General features: G+C 53.6%; 3 protein-coding genes across 4 annotated transcripts; 2 read left to right on the plus strand and 1 right to left on the minus strand.

The window, feature by feature from the left end:
* The first annotated feature begins 5 nt into the window (after nt 1-5).
* DQX1 (DEAQ-box RNA dependent ATPase 1) lies at nt 6-6,449 on the plus strand. 2 transcript variants are annotated; one of them, XM_017668690.3, is made up of 12 exons: nt 6-427; nt 781-1,036; nt 1,255-1,448; nt 1,778-2,162; nt 2,305-2,538; nt 2,627-2,726; nt 2,842-3,000; nt 3,084-3,275; nt 4,804-4,923; nt 5,098-5,288; nt 5,610-5,800; nt 5,988-6,449. In XM_017668690.3, the coding sequence occupies exons 2-12, from the start codon at nt 800-802 to the stop codon at nt 6,142-6,144; spliced, it is 2,160 nt and encodes a 719-aa protein (XP_017524179.1). In that variant the 5' UTR covers nt 6-427; nt 781-799; the 3' UTR covers nt 6,145-6,449. The 2 variants fall into 2 exon arrangements, with proteins under 2 accessions (XP_017524179.1, XP_036883044.1); XM_037027149.2 differs by having other exon boundaries at nt 4,840-4,923.
* Nucleotides 6,450-6,562: 113 nt separating this feature from the next.
* Nucleotides 6,563-14,183, minus strand: TLX2 (T cell leukemia homeobox 2). The gene is made up of 3 exons (XM_017668692.3): nt 9,040-14,183; nt 8,416-8,653; nt 6,563-8,316 (listed from the first exon to the last, which is right to left on the minus strand). Exons 1-3 carry the CDS (start codon nt 9,437-9,439, stop codon nt 8,100-8,102), a joined length of 855 nt encoding a protein of 284 aa, XP_017524181.1. The 5' UTR covers nt 9,440-14,183; the 3' UTR covers nt 6,563-8,099.
* An 894-nt stretch (nt 14,184-15,077) lies between these two features.
* PCGF1 (polycomb group ring finger 1) lies at nt 15,078-17,423 on the plus strand. Its single transcript, XM_017668689.3, has 9 exons — nt 15,078-15,232; nt 15,659-15,764; nt 15,920-16,072; nt 16,242-16,313; nt 16,442-16,547; nt 16,739-16,772; nt 16,874-16,960; nt 17,095-17,175; nt 17,276-17,423. Exons 1-9 carry the CDS (start codon nt 15,140-15,142, stop codon nt 17,321-17,323), a joined length of 780 nt encoding a protein of 259 aa, XP_017524178.1. The 5' UTR covers nt 15,078-15,139; the 3' UTR covers nt 17,324-17,423.

Here is a 17,423-nt window from a genome sequence, read left to right on the forward strand (position 1 = left end):
TCAGAACGGAACTGTCTGAAATCACCTCTTCATGTCAAAAGAGTGATACTAAGGAAGTGTAACTGAACTGAAGACCCAGCAGCAGCTGAGCCCTGTCTTCACTGTCCAGCTCAGGTTTGCAAAGAAACAGCTGCAAAACCACAAGTCCCAGGGTGCCTTTCACTAATAAGCACATGACAGTGTCCCCGTAGAGTTTACACATGCTCAGTGTGGTGGCTGGAGCCAGTTTTCCATAGGATCCTGACTAGGTTAAGGTGGAGCAAATAGCCCCACCCTAGTGCCAGCCTTCAGGACTCCCATTTGAGCCAATCCTTGTGGTGGAGCTGGAATTTACCTTTGTACTTTAGGTGGATCTGGGTTGGTGGTGGTGACTGGCTGGGTGGGTCTGCAACTGGCTGCCATCCTGACACGTCTCCGAGCTTTGCAAGTAGGTTTCAATCCAGGATCCTTGTGGCCCTGCTCCCTGATTACCACCCTCTTCATCTTCTTTATTCTTAGTCCTTTTCCCTTTAGGACCTTTAGGGTAGCTCTCACAAAGTTCCTGCCTGAGGACCCCTGTTTGAGTGACAGGATTTGTACTATTGGACTACAGGGTGATAGTCCACTTTTGATAGTCCCTCACTTTGAGATTCAGGTCTCTACTGTTTGCTGAAAGGCAAGAAATGCTGGGAAGGATGGACCCAGGTGCATTATCACCTGAGGCTAGGATCAGGGCTAAGGTGGGAAGATGGTGTCAGTCACCAAAATACAAGGCCTTAATTGCTGCCCTGCCTTCTGTAGGCCCTGCCAATCAGTCACCATGGCCTCTCCGCTGCTTGGGCTGGCAGAAGAGTCTAGCCCAAACCCTGGAGAATCTGAACTGGCTGTGAACCCTTTTGACGGGCTCCCCTTCTCTTCACGCTACTATGAGCTGCTTGAGCAGCGGCGAACCTTGCCCATTTGGGCTGCTCGTTTTATCTTCTTGGAGCAGTTGGAGAGTAGCCCTGGAGGAGTGGTGCTGGTGTCTGGAGAGCCTGGCTCTGGCAAGAGCACCCAGGTTTGGGGAGATAAAGGGAGGGGCTAGGGAACTGGCCCTTCCCTGGACAAGGGTGGGAGGATGGGCTACATGGAGCTACAGGGGAGGTGAGCAAAGGAGGACCGGTAAGGCTGACCCCCGGTGTCTGGTGAAGGACCAGGGAACTCCCCAAATAAGAGATTGAACTGGCCATGACCAAATTGTGTGTGTTACTGAGATTATCCCTGTCCCTGCCCCAGATCCCTCAGTGGTGTGCAGAGTTTGCACTGGCCAGGGGATTCCAGAAGGGCCAGGTGATTGTCACTCAGCCCCACCCTCTGGCAGCCCTGAGCCTGGCCCTGCGGGTTGCTGATGAGATGGACCTGACCCTGGGTCATGAGGTTGGATACAGCATCCCCCAAGAGGACTGCACTGGGCCTGACACTCTGCTCAGGTGAGGCCTGCAGGCCTGACAAACTCACCGTAGGCTCCCTCATCCCAGCACAGCCTTGAAATCATGCCTGATGCAACACTGAATTAAGCCCTCTGCCCCAACCAGGGACCTCATAGACAACCGACCTCACCCTCATCACAAAAGTCACTTTCCCAGCCGGGGTACAGTTTGTCAAAGTATCATCAGTGGGGTTGTAGGTCACAGTTACAGGTTCACAGGATCTTTTTCTGAAATACCAAAATGTAAGACCCTTGGGGAAAAGCTGCCCTGGGCTTCTAGAGCTGTTTAGTGTCCACACTGACTCCTCTGTCCACTGCCAATGTCAACAGGTTTTGCTGGGACAGGCTGCTTCTGCAGGAGGTGGCTTCAACCCCGGGCCCTGGAGCCTGGGGTGTGCTGGTGCTGGATGAGGCTCAGGAGCGGTCGGTGGCCTCAGATTTGCTCCAGGGGCTGCTGCGAGATGCCAGGCTGGGAAACCTTCCAGGAGACCCCAGAGTGGTTGTGGTTACTGACCCCACCCTTGAACCTAAGCTCCAAGCCTTCTGGGGCAATCCTCCTATTGTGCATGTGCCCAGAGGGCCTGGTGGGGATCCCACTCCTGTCTACAGGGACACTGTCGCTCCTGATCGAGTAGAAGCTGCCTGTCAAGCCGTGCTTGAATTATGTCAGACGGAGATGCCAGGAGATGTGCTAGTATACCTGCCCAGTGAGGAGGTAAAAAAAAAAGTCTGTATGAGGAGGTACTTAATGCACATTTTTTTTTTTCAGAATGAAGGGCTAGAGCTTTCATTAGGTTTTCAGAGGGGTCTGTGACCCAAAAGGCGAGAACTGCTCTAATGCCAACCCTGCCCTTCAGGAAATTTCCCTATGCTGTGAATCCTTGACCAAGGAGGTAGGGCCCCTGGCTCTCCAAGGGCCTCCACCGCGGGTGCTGCCTCTTCACCCAGGCCGTGGCCAAGCTGTTCTGTCTGTATATGAAGACACAGACTCGGGTGCCCGAAAGATTGTGGTCACTCACTGGCTGGCTGACTTCTCCTTCTCCCTCCCTTCCATCCGACATGTCATTGACTCAGGACTGGAGCTTCGAAATGTGAGTGACAGAGATGAGGGGATGTGGGGGCTAAACATAGAAATGGCCCTCTCTGATCTGTCTTGGCTTGGTCGGGGAACGGTGACAGGTGTACAGTCCTCAAATTCGAGCAGAATCCCAAGTGTTGAGGCCAATCAGCAAGTGCCAGGCAAAAGCAAGATGGCTTCGGGCAGGAGGGCTCCCACCAGGTAAGAAGGAGCCTTGTCCTCCCTGAGATCCAACATGAGAAGAGGCACCAACACAAAGGATGAAAGCCCTGGGAAATCTACAGTGGTCTCCTTTCCCAGGTCTTTCTCCCCTCAGGATCCTGCCTCTGCCTGTATCCCAAGTCCTTCCTAGAACTTGAGGCTCCCCCAGTGCCCCAACCAAGGGTGTGTGAGGAGAATCTGAGCTCTCTGGTATTACTACTAAAGAGGAGACAGATTGCAGAGCCAGGGAAGTGTCACTTCCTAGACCGGCCTGGTGAGACCCCTGCTGCCCAAGTCCTGCCATCTGACCTCCAGGCTCTGAGACTCCCGACCCTCTAAGCCCTGTTTTCTCACCAGCTCCAGAAGCACTGATGCAGGCCCTGGAAGACTTAGACTATCTGGCAGCCCTAGATGATGACGGGGACCTGTCAGATCTGGGAGTCATCTTATCAGAGTTCCCCCTACTCCCTGAGTTGGCCAAAGCCCTGCTGGCCTCGTGCGAGTTTAACTGTGTGGATGAGATGCTCACCCTCGCTGCCATGCTCACTGGTATAAATCACCTCTCTCTGGCTTTTACGGCTACTTCAGTCTTTCCCCTTGGTGTTCTGGCGCTCTAAGGCAACCCTTTCCCCATGTTCAGTCCACCCCTCACAGGGCCGGAAGAACTAGCCTGGGTCACCTATCCCTCTCTCTTGTTAGCCTTAACCCGCTGCTGCCTCTTGCCCCTCATTATGCTGAAATCTCTCCTCTCTGTTACTATTAAAACTCCACAGCCTTCTTCCTCAACCCTACACTCCACTTCAGCTATACAGAATAACCTCCAACCTGTATCTGGTGCATTCCTCACCCACTGTATTTTGGCTTCAGGCCCACAACAGTGAAAGAGCTTTCAGCTCACCAGTGACCCTCAAGACCTAATCCAGTGAACACTTTTGAGCCCTTATTCATGACCCTTGTTTTGCCACTTGAGAATACTGACCACTTCCCCAGGCCTCTCAACCCGCTGCTCGTGTTTTCATCCTACCTCTCTGGCCATTCCCTCATCCTCTCCCTGGGGCTCTCTGTCTTCTGCTCATCGACCGTTAAGGAGGACCTCAGGGTTATCTCCTTGCCCCTTGTCTTCTCATTCCCTGAGTTCCCTGAGCAATTTCATTCATATCCATGGTCTGAAGTGCCATCTTTACACTTACAATTTCCAAACCTTCTATCTCCCTGCCAATACCATTCTTCTGAATCTTAGATTTATATATCCAGCTCCTGATGGAGATTTCTACCAGAATTGTCCATAGTACCAAAGCCCAGGATTGAATCAAGCACTTCCTTAAGCTACCCCGTCTCCACCACCATCACCACCACAAAATCGCATCACCATCTCAGCTGCTTCACTGCCATGATTCTAATCTTTCTCCAGGTCTTTTCATTTTTATCTCCTAAATGTTTTTTTTAATTCATCTGCTCTTGTCCATCTCACTGTCAATTGCCAGTGTTAGAGCCTCATCACTGCTCAGATGGATTCATTTAGTAGTCTCCCAACTAGTTGTGTGAACTTCTTCAAGCACCTGGACTCTCTTACTTAAAAATTTCCTCAACAGCTATTCTTTACTTTCCAGACAGAATGGAAGCTCATTTGCATAGCACATCCAGGCCCTCATGACCTGGCCCTCTCCAGCTTTATGTCCTGCCACTCCGCCACACACCATTCCCTTCCCCATACTAGGCACTTGCAGTTCTCCAAACATACCATGCTACTAACCCCTGTGCCTTGCTATCCCCACAGGCTAGAATACTCCCTTGCCCCTTCTCCACTGGGCTTCAAATACTGACCCCCACACCTATAGTACTCATTAAGGTCGCTCACTTGTTTGTCTCTCCCACCAGACTCTGAGCTGCGTAAGCATGGGGACAGACTGTCTTTCACTAATTTGTCTCCAATGTCTAATAAAGGGCATAACCCCTAGACATTATCAATGTCTTTTGAAATAAGTTCCCAAAGTGACACACCTACCTTTTCACCATTCCACCTGTACTGCTATCCTTTCTCATTCCCCCCAAAAACCTTCCTCTCTTCTGCCTTCAGCTGCCCCTGGGTTTACTCATCCTCCACTCTGTGCAGAGGAAGCTGCCTTGCGTCGAGCACTGGAACATGCAGATGGTGATCACAGCTCTCTGATCCAGGTGTATGAAGGCTTTATACAGAGTAAGTGGCCCACTGCATCCTATTAGAGAATCGCAGATTTTCCAAAGAGGGGAAGTGGTGTGCAACCAGCTGACAGGTCTCTATGCCCAGGGAGAGGAGGCCCTTTAGCCAAGGACTGGGTTCTCTCAGGGATCTTGAGGACTTTAGTTGTAGCGGGTCCCTTTCCTCTCCTAGGCGGAGCAGACAAGACTTGGTGCCTGGCTCGGGGCCTGAACTGGAAAGCATTGTGCCAAGCCCGGAAGCTTCGAGGAGAACTCCTAGAACTCATGCAACGAATTGAACTTCCCTTGTCCCAACCAGCCTTTGGCTCTGAGCAGAATCGCAGAGACCTTCAGAAAGCACTGGTGTCAGGATACTTCCTTAAGGTTAGAGGAAAGAGTTGTGGTGAGGATCTTAAAAGGAGAGGAAGGCCGAGGGACCAAAGAATGGTATGCCTTCTCTGGAACTGGGGTCCAGGTGGTCATTCCACGAATTCTTTTGAACCCGGAGAAGCTTTTCCTTTGAGGCTTTGGGGTACATGGAGCCATTGAAAATGCCATATGGTAGGGACTGTAACACCTAGAGATAATTCTTTAATATTAATAATCCCACCACCGTTGCTAAATCTTTCTCAACCCCCTTTTCTTTTCCCTACTGTCTGGTCTTCTCTCTCACTTATTCCTTCAATATCTTTGCCTTTCAATAAGGTGGCCCGAGACACAGATGGGACTGGAAATTACCTGCTCCTAACACATAAGCATGTGGCCCAGCTCTCTCCATACTGCTGCTACCGAAGCCGCAGGGCTCCAGCCGGGCTGCCACCGTGGGTGCTCTACCACAGTTTCTCCATTTCCAAAGACAACTGCCTTTCCATTGTTTCTGAGATTCAACCACAGATGTAAGTTCCCTGACACCCCTCTTTCATTGCCCATTCCTCTTCCTGGGGCCACAGTTATGGCTGGGCAGTTAGAGAGCCATGAGAAGAGGAGGTTTGTACTAACATATGATCACTACATGGAGGAGTCTAAGAGCGAGCATTATCACAAAGGGCGCAGAACTCATCTGATGGCGGCTTTCTCCGTCAGGTTGGTGGAGTTGGCCCCTCCATACTTCCTGAGTAACTTGCCCCCCAGCGAGAGCAGAGACCTCCTCAATCAGCTGAGGAAAGAAATGGCAGCTTCTTCTACAGGGAGTGAATCCTCCTCCACCCAAGAACTAGGGGATGCCTGTGTTCTGCAATGACCCGCCTAAGGAATGGAGCTGAGCTCGTCTCATGGTATTAGATCCTCTCTCAGGCTAGTACTAAGGCAGCCAGCCAGACTTAGAAGCCCAAAGTTTAGGGTCTAATGGAAACCCTGGGATGTGAGTCTCAAGAGACAGTGGGCTGGGAGTGGAAGGAATCAAGTAAGCCACAGTCTACATAGGGTAGGACCCTTCCTTAGCCTTCTTCTATTTATTGGAGGGGGACTGATATACCCCCATACCCCAAATTATGTCAAAACCTATCCTTGTGTTCCCTTTTGGTCTATAAAAGTTCTTTTTCTGTGGAGCCTAATTTGAGTTTGGTTCTGCAGCAGCATATACAACATCAATAAGTCTGAGGTGACACAATATCAAAGACTCAGGGCCAGCTTCTCCAACAGCATCCCCTTGCCTGGTCAAGCCTTTGTGCTCTGACCAACTTAGCTGTCACTAACACACAACATGAGTAGACTACTGGCCTTTGACTCTGTGTAAAGCTCACTTGCCTCTATCACTGCTCCTTCCTCCAGGGGAGGAATAATGGGGGTGCCATAGGCATCAGGCAAAATCTCCCCTTTTGTCCTCATTACAACTTAAATCCTGCTCCTTCTTAAACCTCAAGGATATTGCAAGCATCTTCAAACTGTCAACTTTCCATCAACAAGCTTTCCAGCTGCCCCTGGCCCACCACAGGTTACAGTTTTTCTAACAACTTCAGGAACATCATGCTTTCCTTTCTTTCCAGCTGGGTATCCTTTCCCTTTACTTTTCTTGGAATATTAACTTTGATAGCCTCCACCACCTTGCACATTGTAAGGGTGTTTGTAGAAATTCATGGAAAGGAAGATTTAATCCTTGGAACTCTGATTTCTCTGCAGAGAGTCTTCCCTTAGAAATCATATCTATTCTCATCATTCCATCTATCTCCTCCTCTATGTGGATGTCAGCTGACCTCCCCCAAAGGCATGTTTCCAGAAGTTATTCTTTGTAGGCCTAGCATTTAGTTTTGCCGGCAGATTTAGATCTTGCTCCAGTCTAATAATTTCCCCCTTCCTCACCCACACCACTATGTCCTGATCCTCTACATTTGCAACCTTAGAATTATCTTTGGTTCTTCTTAGGCCTGTCACTTCCTAATTATTTGCCACATTCTGCTCACCGTAATTCCACTGGGCCCATTAACCTTGTCCATTGCTTCCCCCTCTCCCCTTTGTCCCCGTAGGAACACCAGAGCCAGATTAGTGTTCCTAGATTTTCTCTTTCATAAATTGTTAGTATCCATCTTGCTTCCGCCCAGGTGCGTTGTGAGGCTCATGTGGGAGTATGTCGTCAGCAGGTTGAATACACACGGACAACATGAGGCTCAAAGTCAGGAAGGAATCCTTAGAGATTATTTTACAGCTGAAGAGTGAGATGCCTAGCGTGTAAAACCTGGTTCCTGACACAGTCAAACTCTTGCTCTGCTGCCGTTGGCATCTTCCTTCCTTCATAACTTTGGTACAGACGCAGTCAGTGAGGGCTGCCGCAGCCCCATCCCAGCACCACCTTTAACCTGCTCGGGCCCTCCAAACCCCAGCTCCGACCCATCCGCCGAAGAATCCGGAGTCCCTAAGGAGAGCACTCCCATTGGCCAGCCTGCCACCTCCCCTCACCTCATTGGCTACCGTACGGCTGGTCCCGCCTTCTAGACGCCTCAGGTTCCCGCTACAGAGCAATAGTGAAAAATGGCGGGAAAGGCTGCATCTTAGCGCGCCAAGCAACAGCGCAACGCTGGCCTGGGAGCCCGCTGGGGCCGAGAAGCCCTGGACAGTAGCCTCTAAGGCCAGCTTCTCCTCACACGCTCCGCTGCCACCGGTCCATTCGTGGGCAGCCGCGCCCTCCGAGGTCCTGGGCCCGGTGCTCCACGAGGCGCCTCGGTCCGGAAAAGAGAGCACGGCCGGTGGGGCAGGCACCGCTCACACCACCGAGGCGAGCCCGGACACGGAAGCCACCTTGTTGTCCTCTGCCCAGGGCTGCAGGTTCTGCAGCGCGAAGAGCGACGAGTTGTGCAGGCAGAGCGGGTCCGGGGGCAGCGGCGGCCGCAGCGGCCGCGGCAGCGCGTCCTGCTGCAGGTGCAGGAGCAACCGGCCCGCGCGGTGCCTCTCCGCCTCGCGCTCTTCCGCCGTTTGGCGCCTGGGCGAGCGGAGACGCGGGGTCAGGGAGACCGGCCCTCTTCCTACCCGCGCCGCACCGCCACTTGGCTCCACCCGCCCTCGCCACCCCGCGCCTCACCGCCACTTTGTGCGCCGATTCTGGAACCACGTCTTGACCTGTGCGTCGGTCATGCGCAGGGCCTTGGCCAGCGCCGCTCTCTCGGCCGAAGCCAGGTACTTCTGGCGCAGGAAGCGGCGCTCCAGTTCCAGCACCTGCGAGCGGGAGAAGGATGTGCGCGGCTTCTTCCGCTTCGGGGGGGTCCGGTTTTGGTAGGGGTGGCCTATGCGGCGCGTCCCGGAGAAGGGCGAGAGCGCGGCTACAGGCAGAAGAGAGAGCAGGGCAGGGTTTTCGGGCAGTCGTTACCCTTATCCCAAGCTCGGCCCCGCACCAGAAACCCCTAAACAAGAAAGGGCCTCGGAAGACACGGCCCTCCCCCTTGGTTGAAGGAGAGACGTCCCCCATAACTTCGCCTGCCCTCCCCGCGGTGTGGACAGTGGACTGCAAAGGAGGGCGCGGGCATCGACGGCAGCCTCCTCCCTATAGCCTCTCAGCAGCAGGACCAAGAGACACAAGTTGAGGAAATATCCCCTGGGATGATGGGAGAGGGGAGATACGAAAGGAGACCTTGAGTTGGGGAAGAGTCAAAGATGAGGAAACGGACTCAGTGTGGGGCATGATGCTGGAGGGGTCGGGCAACCTCACCCGTGAGCCGGTCCTTGGCAAAACGGCGGCCGCTGTCCATCCAGGGGAAGGTGAGTCCCGCTAGGCCCCCGGCGCCGCCCAAGCCCGAGGGTCCAGGCACCGCAGGCGCGCCTCCCGCGGGCGGTGGCACTGGCAGCGGGCGGTGTGCCGGGACGCGGATCACGCCGCCCGGGCCCACGCCGGAGCTGCCAGGTAGCGGTGCCAGCGAGCCCGCGGAGCCATAGCTCGTGGCTCCGTGAAAGCCACCCGAGAACGCCGCACTCTCCCCATGGCCCGGGCCCGTGCGACCGGGGCCTAGGCCGCTCCCGGGGGGTTCCGGGCAGCTCAGGATCTGATCGATGCCAAAGCTGATCGGCTCGTGGTGCGGGAGGTTGTGCGAGGCCAGCACCGCCGGCTCCATGGGGCCGGATCGGAAAGACCGCGGGAGGCTCGGCTGCTGGGGATGGCTTCCCAGGCAGCTCTGGGAGCCCAGCTGCGGAGCGCTCGGGGCGGCGGCTTCAGGGGCCAGCGGAGTTGGCTGCAGCGGGGCGCCGGGGACCCCGGCACAGCTTCATCCTTGCGCACCGGGAGTAGCTACGCCAGTGCCGGCTTCTGCCGGGCCTCGGCACAGGGACTCGCATCCCGGGGGAGCGCGACCCGCCGGGGCCCCAAGAGCGCCCTTGCTGGGTCTGAAGCGCGATGGACGCTGGGCTGCCGGGGCCTCTGCTGGAGTCTGGGGTGGAGAGGGTTGGCAGGCTGGGGCTGGGGCAATGACTGACAGATCAGCCTCGGTGGGCAGTGAGGGCTGGGAATAGGGCAGGGGCGGGGCTGGGTCCGTTAAAGGGGAAGAGACGTCTATTTGCGCCAAGCACGGTAAAGACTGACGGGCGGGGATGGTCGCGAGGGTGTTAGGAACCAGGCTCAGCACGGGAGGGGCTACAGCTCGCGCCGCTGCGCGCTGAGTCAGCCGAGATGCACACGGCAACTCCATCCTCGCCGGCCTCCGCCTTTGGGCTTCCTTCGTCTCGCCCGCTTCCTCACGGGTGCCTCCTCTCACAGTCCCCAATCTTCGCCTCTCGATGGGTCCTGCCTGCCGACCCCCGGATTCGTTGTGGCCCCCGCCTAAGTGCCTTCGAAGACCATATCTCGTTGTGGCTTCCTGGCTGCCATGAGAAGCAGTTGGGGAACGGCGCCAGCGAACTGGAGGCCCGGGAAGAGGACAGGTGTGGGAAGAGGGTACCAGGGCGCGTCCAGCGGGCTAGGGCGGGCGACACACTGAGGGCCAGTGATCCCGGTGCACCTACGGCCTCTGCCGTAGGGCCCCTTACTCTTTCTGCTAGAGCCAGTAACCTGTGCCCTGTGTTTCTTAGAATTTCAATTTTCGGAAACCGGTGTAAAGTGGACGGGTGGCTCAACCCGGGCGAACTCAGTTTGGGGCTGGCGTTCTGCCCCCGACCCAGGCCCACGAGCTCGGGACTCTACCCTTCCACTCTGCACCTCGTAAGTCTATTCTCGCACACACACCCCGCCCCTCAAAGACGTGGGGTCAAAATCGCTATAGGCGACACGTGGAACCTCACTGAAGCTTTCGGAGGATTCTAGCCGCCTCATTTCCCATAGACACTTCACCCCACCCAAGCCCCAGCAACTGCCTGGAGCATATCAGAGAACTGAGGCAGGGAGAGCCCCAAGCCGCTCGGTGACCTTGTGACCTCTGGCCGCGGACCCAGGAGCTGGAAGTGTGTGAACTCTGCGTCCCTCCCCTGGATGGGACCCCCGACCGGGGGGGCCCCTGCGCCTTAGACCCGCCCCCGCCGCCGCCCAGCCCGGTGCAGGCCGCCATAATCGGGTTAGCTGGGTCGGAATTACATTACCTTCCCTGGACCGCCCCGGTCCCGGGGGGGCCCTGGCGCCTCCTAGCCGGTGAGACTGGGCGCAGTGAGGGGGATGTTCCTACCATCCTGAGGCGGGTGGGCACCGATGAGCAGTTCGGCCTGCCTCGTACACGTGATGGCCAAAGGATCCCGCCCCGCTGTGGCAACCCTAGCACCTCGGCCCCAGACCGCTCCGGTGTTGAGAACCAGGCTGCTGGTTACCCCTCTAAGCCGAAATGCCCTCTAAGTCTGGTAGATGGGTCTCCTTGGGAACACAGATCTGATCTTCCAATCCATTCTCCAGGATCTCCTGGAAAACACTCTGCCCCTCCTTACTCCTCAGCAGATGGGCTGGCAGCCTGGCGCCTGGGGCAGGGTAAGGGGTCTTTTTTCTCCAGAGACCCAGAAATATTTGGGCATCTGGGCAGGAAGATAAAGAGGGGAGTGGGGGTTCTCTCCCCACCCAAAGTCACCAGTCCCTCAGTCTGAAGGGGGTGACAGTGGAGGGAGGCAGTGGACATTAATAAAATGTGACGTCCTCCCCCAACCTTGTCCACCTCCATCATCCAATTTCTCCAGCCCTTCCCCCACCCTGCCAACAGCCCCTTCTGAAAGGAGGGTGGGGAGCTCCTACCAATTTGGCAGCTGTGTTTTCATCTTAGTGGAGAAGATGAACATTATCATCTCCCATAGCCCTTTACAGAAGCATCCTTTCTCAGCAGTAGAGAGGTGGGACTACATGGAACATCTGTTCAGTCAAAATGTTCACAGGCAGCATGGGCTGAATGAGGACAGAGATCTTAGGGAGATGGCAAAGTAAATAAAGCCTCTGAAGGGGACTAGCCTGCAGGTCAGGAGTGTGTCAGTCCCCTACTTTAGGGGGTGGACCTCTGAGGAGAGGGAGCACATTAGTAAGTCTCCAACTAAGCTGAATAAACTCCTTGAATAAATCACTGAGTGAATCAATGAGGAAGAAAATGGCAGTACTGTGAAGACCTGTCCACCTGCTTAGTGCACATCCTGCCTTTTGAGGTCAGCACACCTGGCACTGTTCCCCAGAGATGGCCCAACTGATCGTTTGAGGAGAACGGTCACAAACCCAGTAGCACATACAAATCTTGGAAGTTAACATTTTTCAGTGCCTCACTTCAAGGACAAAGTGTATCCAGTTTGATCGGCCACAGTCCTGGGAATTTCCACCTCTGGAAATGCCTTGGTTCCACTTCTGTGAGCCCCTGATTCTTGGGAAGTGGTGATTCCTGCTAGTTTATGTCTAAGATGGAGGCCCTGGGGTCAGTACTCCCACCTCCCATGTGCACTGTTTTGGATCTCCCTCACCATGTGCGTGTGACCCCCCAATGCTTCCGATTTTCAGGCCCCCACGCCTGCAACTTCACAGAAAGAAGCATGTCCCCAGCCTGTGCTCCTGTACCTGCCCTTCCTTCCTGCTGTTGGTGCACTGTCCTTCTCTCAAGATAGTCACTATTGCTGCATCATTTCTTTCATCAACTTACTCCTTCCTACCCCCAACTCTTAGGTCTCTATTATTTGGACAAAACCTTTGCCTGACTCAAGAGAAATTCTGTTTTTCTTTTCCCTTGAACTGCCCACACCCACTGCCTCCATTTCCTCATCATTTATTCTTTTAACCCACTGCAATCTGTCTTCACTGTGCTGACCCTTTCTCAGAGAGCTCCAGTATCCATTATCCAGGACTTCTCTGATATGTTCTACTTTGTCAAACTATTTCTTGAACTATTCCTGTTTCTGTAATAATTGTCTTATTCTATATCTTTGGGCTTTCATAGTCACTGCTTATGTTTATCCTCCTCTGACTTTATTCCACCGAACACTGAGCATTCTTCAGAGCTCAGACTTCAGCTTTATCTCTCTCTGCATTTGCTCCAATAGTTGCATCTATTACATCCACCATAAAACTCTTGAGACCTCCATCCCTGGTTATGACCCTTGCTGTGCTCCACCAGCCCCTCTGTCCTAACCTTTTGGGCAGCTCCATCTGCCTTTGCTGCAGCCACTTTAAGTCCAATAGGCTGAAGGACATGCTCCCCTCCCAAGCTCTTCATTCACTTCCTCCTATTATGCTCTTTTGAAGTATTTTATATATAGCCCTTCCTTTTCATTTCCACTGATAAAACCCTAACCTAAGCCATCATCACCACCAGGTGATACATTCATTTGTTCATCCAGAAAATTTTGATTGAATACCTACTATGCCCCTGTCGCTGGAGATATAGCTGTAGGCACAACAGGAAAAAAAAAAAATCCCTGCAACTCCCTGCCACTAAGAAGCTTACACTATAGTTGGGGAAGGGGCTGAAAAACAAGAAATATATGAAATAACAATAAATGCTAAGAAAAATAAAGCAAGGAAGGGGGAGAAGTGAAAGGGTTGGGGATTGGGGTTTATCTAGAGTGATCACAGAAGGCGCCATGGAGAAAGACCTGAAGGAAGAGAGGAGCCATTTGGATATTTGAGGATTTCAGGTTGGGGACTCTGGGATAATATTCTGGTGTATCTGTGGAACAAACAGAGGGGACCAGTATGGCTGGAAAGACTGAATGACTACGAGAGACCAGGCAAGGCCTTCAAGACCATTGTAAAGACTTGGACATTTATTTTGACTGAAAAGGGAAGCTATTGGAAGAAAAGCAAGACACCTGATTTTTTTATTTTAATTTTAACAGCTTTCTTAAGGTAAAACTGACATACAATAAACTGCACATATTTAAGTTGTACAATTTAATAAGTTTTGTCATGTATACACACATGAAACCATCATCACAAGATAATAAACATCCATGAACCCCCAGAATTTTCCTTATATTCTATTTTATTTATTCACTCTGAACTGCCATGTTGAAAACAGGCTAAAGAGGAGCAAAGGCGAAAGCAAGGAAAGCAGCAAGAAGCCACAGCCATCATTCAGAGAGATGATGGTATCCTGGGCCAAGGAGGTGTGGGAAGTAGTTAATTAAAAAGTCGCTGATCTCCTAACTACTTGCCGCTCATTCACTCCAATTCACTATGAAGATAAACGAATAAAAAAAATTTTTCCCCCATAGGGTAACTCCCTCCCTTCAAAAAAGTCTGCTAGCTCCCTACTGCCCTCAGACTTAAGGTCCAACTCCAAAAGGCCCGGATTTTTCTATCACTACTCCCAAATCCACACCTTGGCCTCCTTCCTGTTCCACTCTGGTCATTCCCCTCCACTCTGTCTTTTCTATTTCCAGCACACTTACTCCCCACCCCCATCTCTAAATTGTGCCCACACAAAGTACCACTTCCTCCATAAAGCCTTGAGGGGTCTCCATTGGGATCTCTCCCTTGAGTTCTCCAATTGCATTTGATGTTAATACTTAAAAGTAAATTTATCTTTGTTTTTTAAATCCCACTGTAAGTACCTAGGGACTGCGGTGTCCAAGCTCCAGGGCTCCTGCGTCCTCCCCAAATACGGGACTGGGCCTATGCTACTGCGGGCGCTCGCTGCTTCAGCGTGTCTGTGTGCAGTAGTGTCCTAGTCGTCCTCCCCTCCTCCTTCGGCATCTGCTCTGCATTAGTCTGTCCCAGGCCTCCGCAGGCGCCGATGATTGAATCATCATCATTAACCAGGGCCTGCCCCCCCATCCCCGGCGGCAGGGGAAGGATGGGGTCGGGGGAATAAGATCACTACCAAGTCCCTAGGGGTCCCTCCCTCCCCGCCACCCTCTCCGAGACTCCGCAAAGCCCTAAGAAACTCTCGCGGCGGAGACGGGAGAAGGCCCGCCATCCGTACGAAGCTCAGTAACGCAGATTCGTCAGCCGACTAGGGAGACATAGCGAAGAGAGGACCCCAGAGGGGCTCCTTTAGCGGGGTCGTAGTCACAGGAGATCTACGACCCTGAGAGGTGGAGGGCGGAGACCGCCGGGCCTGTTGGGGTAGAAAGGGGTAGTCTTTTCCAGCCTCTAAAAGTTAGACCCGAGGTCAGGGAGGGTCTATTATAATGATTACTACAGGAGGTCAATGAAATAGAATCCCTCCCCACGCAGCCCCCCCCCCACTCCCTAGCTACTAATTGAGGAGGGGGAGGGGCCAGCGGTGTTCAGGTGAGCACACGGGGAGAGAGGGACGTGGGCGGGGCCTTACAGACGGCCAGCGAATCCGAAAAGACCTAAGCCCTCGTTGCTGGGCGACAAGTCCCGCCCCGCAGGCGGCACCGGAAGTGGGTGGCCAAGATCAGCCTTTAAGATGGCGTCTCCTCAGGGGGGCCAGATTGCGATCGCGATGAGGCTTCGGAATCAGCTCCAGTCAGTGTACAAGATGGACCCGCTACGGAACGAGGTGCAGGGGCGGCAGGGTTACTGCTGTAATCGGCTAGCGGTGCGAACTGGGGCCGGCTAGTTGACGGGCGGTGGCTGGCCGGACGCCCAGCGCGCCTGCGCAGAGGCAGGGTGCCCAGTGCGCCTGCGCGATTGCTGTCGGGTTGCCAAACTCTTGTCTAGGACGCCTGCGCACTGTGCTGCCCATCTCGTGTAGTCTCCCCTGGGCAAGAAAGATTGGGCGAATCCACGTGAAGGGGGCCCCCCCACTGTGCGCGGAGCCCTCTGCTGGGCTGAGGGAGAGTGTCAGCCCCTGGGAGCTAATACCCTGCTAACGGCGTGCGCGGCTTGGCTGTGGGATTTGATGAAAGGGACTACTCCCAAGGTTGAAAGGCTCACGGGTTGGCTTTGGGGAGAGGGTGACCGGTGACGGAGGGTGTTTCCGCAGGAAGAGGTCCGAGTGAAGATCAAAGACCTGAATGAGCACATCGTCTGTTGCCTGTGTGCTGGCTACTTCGTCGATGCCACCACCATCACAGAGTGTCTTCATACTTGTGAGTACCCTAGACCCTGTCTGCTTCTTCCATGTCCTAGACCCCATCAGGCTGGCTGCAGCCTCTAGGCTGCCTGCCCCAACCACCCAGGCAGCCTGTCCATCCCATGAAGCCGATTCCCAGAGGGTTGAGTGCCTGCTTTTCTCCTCCTGCAGTTTGCAAGAGTTGTATTGTGAAGTACCTCCAAACCAGCAAGTACTGCCCCATGTGCAACATCAAGATCCATGAGACACAGCCGCTGCTCAACCTCAAACTGGACCGGGTCATGCAGGACATCGTGTACAAGCTAGTGCCTGGCTTGCAGGACAGTGAGTGACCAACCTGACTTTGAGGGGCCTCTAGAGGACTGGTGCTGGGTAACAGCTTAAGGTGACAAGGCCTTTGGTGGGAATCACATAGGTAAAGAGGTTGACAGCCAGAGTAACAAAGAGTGAGGGAGGGCTAATAATTTACTTCCTATACTCCACACTCTTCTAGGTGAAGAGAAACGGATTCGAGAATTCTACCAGTCCCGAGGCTTAGACCGGGTCACCCAGCCCAGTGGGGAAGGTATGTCCCTTGGCAGCAGGAGGGTAAGGTAAAGCTCCCAGTGCATTTGTCCTTCCCAGTTTTGCTCTCCGGGGAGAAAAAGGAGTATGGAACCTGTGCCATTATCCTCACTACTCTGTCTTTCCCAGAGCCAGCCCTGAGTAACCTCGGCCTCCCCTTCAGCAGCTTTGACCACTCTAAAGCCCACTACTATCGTTATGATGAGCAGCTGAGCCTATGCCTGGAACGGCTGAGGTAAGAGCCAGGTCATGGGCTCTCTGAAGTGACAGGGTCAATGACCCAGAGTCAGGGAGGGGCTCAGGGAGCAGGCAAGCAAGAGGGAAAATGAGAGAGTGTCTGTTCCCTTAAAGAGAGTATATTATGGCTCTCGGTGGGGGACAGGGTTGGAAAGGTAGGGCTCCCTAACCTGTGTCTGTTTCCCCCAGTTCTGGCAAAGACAAGACTAAAAGCATCCTGCAGGTGAGAAGAGCTGAGGGGAGGGCTTCTCTAAGGAAACCCATCTCCCAGTGGCCCTTCTTTCTCACACACCATGTCCTCTTGCCTTCCCTCTTTCTCCCCAGAATAAGTATGTCCGATGTTCTGTTAGAGCTGAGGTTCGCCATCTCCGGAGGGTCCTGTGTCATCGTTTGATGTTAAATCCCCAGCATGTGAGTATCCCCACAGGTTTTTGGGAAGGAGAATAGCTATGAAGTGTGAAGAACAGAATCTAAGATTGACCAAGTTTATTCTTGACCTATGCAAGAGGGGAGTTCCTAAAGCTGTGCCCACATCTCCCTCCTAGGTACAGCTCCTTTTTGACAACGAAGTTCTCCCTGATCACATGACCATGAAGCAGATATGGCTGTCCCGCTGGTTCGGCAAGGTGAGCCAGGGCCAAGGCAGTCCCCAGGGCAGGGGTGGGCTGAGGGAGCCTTTTGGGTAAGGATGCTCCCACTGACTACTTCCCTTTGTTCTCTCCTTAGCCATCCCCTTTGCTTTTACAATACAGTGTGAAAGAGAAGAGGAGGTAGGGGCTAAGCCCCCACCCCATCCCTTTCCCCATCCCTCCCTAGATATTTATGTAAAATTAACTGCGGCTTTATTTTTTGAAATAAAAACTCTAAAACGGCA

The sequence above is a fragment of the Manis javanica genome, chromosome 1 (genome assembly GCF_040802235.1).
Source record: "Manis javanica isolate MJ-LG chromosome 1, MJ_LKY, whole genome shotgun sequence".
Lineage (NCBI taxonomy): Eukaryota > Metazoa > Chordata > Mammalia > Pholidota > Manidae > Manis > Manis javanica.

Excerpts from the sequence above, each read along its gene's own strand:
- DQX1 (XM_017668690.3), top strand. The coding sequence starts at position 800 with ATGGCCTCTCCGCTGCTTGGGCTGGCAGAAGAGTCTAGCCCAAACCCT. Across the intron at positions 1,449-1,777 it reads GGGCCTGACACTCTGCTCAG|GTTTTGCTGGGACAGGCTGC; the intron begins GTGAGGCCTGCA and ends CAATGTCAACAG. Across the intron at positions 3,276-4,803 it reads CCTCGCTGCCATGCTCACTG|CTGCCCCTGGGTTTACTCAT; the intron begins GTATAAATCACC and ends TTCTGCCTTCAG.
- TLX2 (XM_017668692.3), bottom strand. The coding sequence starts at position 9,439 with ATGGAGCCGGCGGTGCTGGCCTCGCACAACCTCCCGCACCACGAGCCG. Across the intron at positions 8,654-9,039 it reads TGCCAAGGACCGGCTCACGG|CCGCGCTCTCGCCCTTCTCC; the intron begins GTGAGGTTGCCC and ends TTCTGCCTGTAG. Across the intron at positions 8,317-8,415 it reads AATCGGCGCACAAAGTGGCG|GCGCCAAACGGCGGAAGAGC; the intron begins GTGAGGCGCGGG and ends CCGCTCGCCCAG.
- PCGF1 (XM_017668689.3), top strand. The coding sequence starts at position 15,140 with ATGGCGTCTCCTCAGGGGGGCCAGATTGCGATCGCGATGAGGCTTCGG. Across the intron at positions 16,073-16,241 it reads AGTGCCTGGCTTGCAGGACA|GTGAAGAGAAACGGATTCGA; the intron begins GTGAGTGACCAA and ends ACACTCTTCTAG. Across the intron at positions 17,176-17,275 it reads TGTCCCGCTGGTTCGGCAAG|CCATCCCCTTTGCTTTTACA; the intron begins GTGAGCCAGGGC and ends TTCTCTCCTTAG.